The sequence below is a fragment of the Tyto alba genome, unplaced genomic scaffold (genome assembly GCF_018691265.1).
Source record: "Tyto alba isolate M040663 unplaced genomic scaffold, T.alba_DEE_v4.0 Super-Scaffold_23, whole genome shotgun sequence".
In the NCBI taxonomy this organism is placed as follows: Eukaryota; Metazoa; Chordata; class Aves; order Strigiformes; family Tytonidae; genus Tyto; species Tyto alba.
In genome coordinates this window covers 16,529,045-16,532,625 of record NW_024881297.1, presented here as the reverse complement: position 1 = coordinate 16,532,625, position 3,581 = coordinate 16,529,045, and the positions used below count along the sequence as shown (strand labels likewise).

Here is a 3,581-nt window from a genome sequence, read left to right as displayed (position 1 = left end):
ACCGCCCCAGTGGCATCCCTGGGACTGCCTTAAGGAAGGGGCTCAGCCCCCCCGGTGCTGGGGGACAGCCCCAACAGGGACCTCACCCAGAACCTTTTGTGAGCCAGACCAGGAAAGGTGACGCTGCTTCGCAAAGGTGCTGTTGGCTGCGTTGGCCCCAGGTTATGGAGCTTGGATGAGAAATGGGCAACAGGGAGACAAGAAGTTTCCAGGCACTTTCTGGCTGGCGCAGTGTTTTTATTGCCCCCCCCATACACACCCCTCCCTCCCCTCGCCTTTCTGATCTTGTGGCTGCCTAACGTGCAGCCAGACAAGGGGAGGAGGGTTCCCTGCCTGGCCTGCAGCCTCCTCCTTTGCTGTTCTTGGGATGATTTGGGGTTATTTTGCTATGGCAGTGAGGCAATCCTGGGCTCTGGAGCCAAGAGTGGTGGGACCCAAGGAAGGGCATAATTATTTTGAGGCTTTGAAGGGCTTTGCACCAAGCACTGTACCCACTGGGGGGAACTGGTCGTGTTCAAGACTAAGGCGTTGCAGCCCTTGTTGTGTGTGTCTGCTCCCTGCCCTGGCTCCCCAAAGTCTGTTCTTGTCCCAGCGGCTCCATGCTGCTTTCTGCATGGCCCCCCTGCTATTGCCTGCACTGCCAGCAGTGATTTGGCTGTGGGGGTGCTTCAGTGCCCTTCAGGGCTCAACAGCTCTGATCTGGGGCTCAGTGGAGCTTTTTCACCTTTGGGTGCTGCTTCCTGGTGCCCCCTGCTCTCCCTCCCTCTCCCACACAGTCACAGAGCAGTTCTGGAGAAACAATTTTTAATAGCAAAAGAACAAGAGAAAAGGTCCCCTCAAAGCTACGCTAAGGCCCTCCCTCCCCCCCCCATGGATACATTCCCCTTGGTCCCCCACTCCCCCCATCTCCATCTCATCTGTGCTGCAGGTCTAATCGCCCCCTGCCACCCCTGTGCTGGCTGCGGGACCCCTGCGCCTGCGGGCTGGCACTGACAGGGTGCTCTTCCCCCGCTTCTTCCACCGCTTCTCTGACACGGCAGGCTGGGATGGTGGTGGGTCCATCCCCTCATCCCCCCATGGCTCCTCGGGCTCCATTCTGATGATGCTGAATTCTTCTAGGCTCAAGATGATGTCGGTGGCCTCGGGGACGCTGTAGTCAGGGGTGAGCAGCTCCTCAGGCAGCGCAAGCGAGGCGAAGTCGCAGTGGGGGATGGCTGTACCGCTGCCACTGGGGTCCCCAGGCATGGGGCTGCTGCTGGGACTGTCCTGGCTCACCCCCACCGCATCGAGGGAGCAATTGAAGAGCCTTAGAGCCTCTTCGAGAAGCACTTCCTCGGACACTTCAAGGTTGTCAGCTGGGTCCCCAGCACCTTGGGTGGCGGGGCCAGCACAGAGGCTGGGGGGGACGTTGTTGCCCAGCAGGATGTCGCTACCTGGGGGTGCCCCCGCGGGGGTGGCCGTCCCAGTGATGATGTTCTGAGCAGACTGCCCCTCGTGCTGGTAGCCAGGGTTGGATGTCAGCAGCACTGGTGGGGCTGGGGTCACTGCTTTCCTCTCATTTCTGTAGGCTGTGAGTTGTTGCAGTTGGCTCTGGGGGGCCCCAGGGGATGCCCAGGTGGGGGGGGTCCCACAGCCCCCGGGGCCCCACAGGACAGCACTCGGCAGAGAAGTGAACATGGAGGTGGTTGGTGGAGGCAGGCTTGTCCACTGGATACAGAAGAGCCGGGGGTCGAAAAAGCAGCCGCATGGAGCCATTTGCAGCCCTGTGTGGGTGAGAGGGAGCCATGCTGGGCTGGGGGACCCTCCAGGGGCACCCGCTGAGCTGGTCCCCATCGTTGACGTCCCCCAGCTCTGAGCTAGGCATGTGGGGAGCCTATGGCTGGGGTGTTCCCTGCAGCATGAGCCGCTGTGTAAGCGGGATGGGTTTGCAAACAAGGGGAGGTTGATTTCTCAGAGGTGAAATAGGAGAGATGGCCCCAAATATTTGAGAAATTCTCTGGAAATCAAATGTACTGGGAACATGTCACCCAGGCAAGGGCAGGGATGCTCACCTGGGCTTGCTGAACCCCTGTGCGAAAACTGCCAGGAGGTGGAGGGGAATGGGTGTGATGGGGGTGCTGGGGTGCCAGAGCAGACAGGGGTGCTGTACCTGCTGGTGGTGCCTGGGGTGCCTGGGGTGCCCAGGCTGCGGGGAAAGGCGGCTCCTGCCTGGGCAGCTGGCACAGGTTAGCTGAGCCTGGAAAAAAGACAGGAGTGATGGCCCGTAGTTACCTCTGCTCTTGCCCCCAGGAGTGTCCCCAGGCTGCAGGGGTTGAGATCGGTCCCTACCTTGGGGGTAGAAGCTTTCGGGGAGCAAAAAAGGCTGAAGGAGCTGGGGTGCCAGTGGGGCCTGGGGGCCACATGGTGGCAGCTGCAGTGGTGGCACCGCCATCGTTTGTTGTGGCTGTTGGCTGCTAAGGACTCTCTGGGGTCTCCCAGGAGGGAATGTGGGGGCTCCCTGTGTTCTGCCCCGCCCCCAGCAGCCCCCCCAGTTCCTCCTGGGGAAGGAACGGGTTAAGGGAAGCTGGGGTGCCCCTGAGCCCTACAGGCGGCTGTCAGGGGCTGGGGGTACAAGTGCCTTTGGCTGGAAGCCTTGGTCCATTCTCAGAGCTGGGAAATCCTTGGTGTTAGTGGGACTCGGTGAAATGAGTCCCATTCCTGGAGTGCTGCGGTGGGGGAACAGGCTGTTCAGGAGGGGTTGGCAGGGCAGGCGAGGTGGAGGTGTTGTACTAGATGTAAGGGAGAGGTTTGGTGGTACAGCCCTTACAGTCAGTGAGGATGAGGGGGATGGAAAAGAAAGCAGGTGTAGTGGGTGTCTACTGCCGATCACCAGCTAGGATGGCAGTGCTGAAGAGTTATTCTCTAGATGGAGTTTGGAGATAAAGTCTGCTTCCAAGGATACGCTGCAAGATACTTTGATGTGGAATAGAGCTAATGGTAATCTGGTTAGTCTCATGATTTGTGATGCAGATTCTTGCCCTAGACTACTGCTAACTTTCCTTCAGCAAATTTTAAAAAGCCATGATCAAAACCGATTTGCTGATCTTCAAAACTGTAGTTTACTCCTGGGATTCAAGTTTATATTCTGTAAAAGGTAAATATTAGGAAATTATCTTTGTGTCTATGACTAAGATAGCTGGAGTGTTTTGGGTGGAAAACACTAAACAAGCCTGAGCCAATAGGAAAACTAGCTAGATGCAATAGACTGTGGACTGGTTCCTCTAAGTGCAAAATACAGCTATTAGTTACCAATAAAAGACACCAAAATTTACAATAGGGATCTGAAATCATCAGCTAATTCGCAGGTCAGTTCAGAGTCCAATTTTAAGAATAAATAGTTTTCACAAGCTTAGAGAAGTCTCTAGAATGGTGAAAAATTTATACCAAACCCTGACTTCTAGATCCTTCCTTGGGAGAGAAGGATACAGCACACGGGTTATTTATGGCAATATGTAATTTATATTTCCTATGTTATATGAAACATGAACTACTTTATTTTTTTTTGAGTTGTTGAAGAATACTTACATTCATATGGAAGTAAA

The 3,581-nt window shown here is 55.7% G+C and overlaps 1 protein-coding gene across 1 annotated transcript; it reads right to left on the bottom strand.

Annotated features, from left to right (window-relative positions):
* Window positions 1–930: 930 nt before the first annotated feature.
* On the bottom strand, window positions 931–1,833 carry LOC116962819 (proline-rich protein 22). The gene has a single exon (XM_032997844.2). The coding sequence runs from the start codon at window positions 1,831–1,833 to the stop codon at window positions 931–933; it is 903 nt and encodes a 300-aa protein (XP_032853735.2).
* Window positions 1,834–3,581: the final 1,748 nt, after the last annotated feature.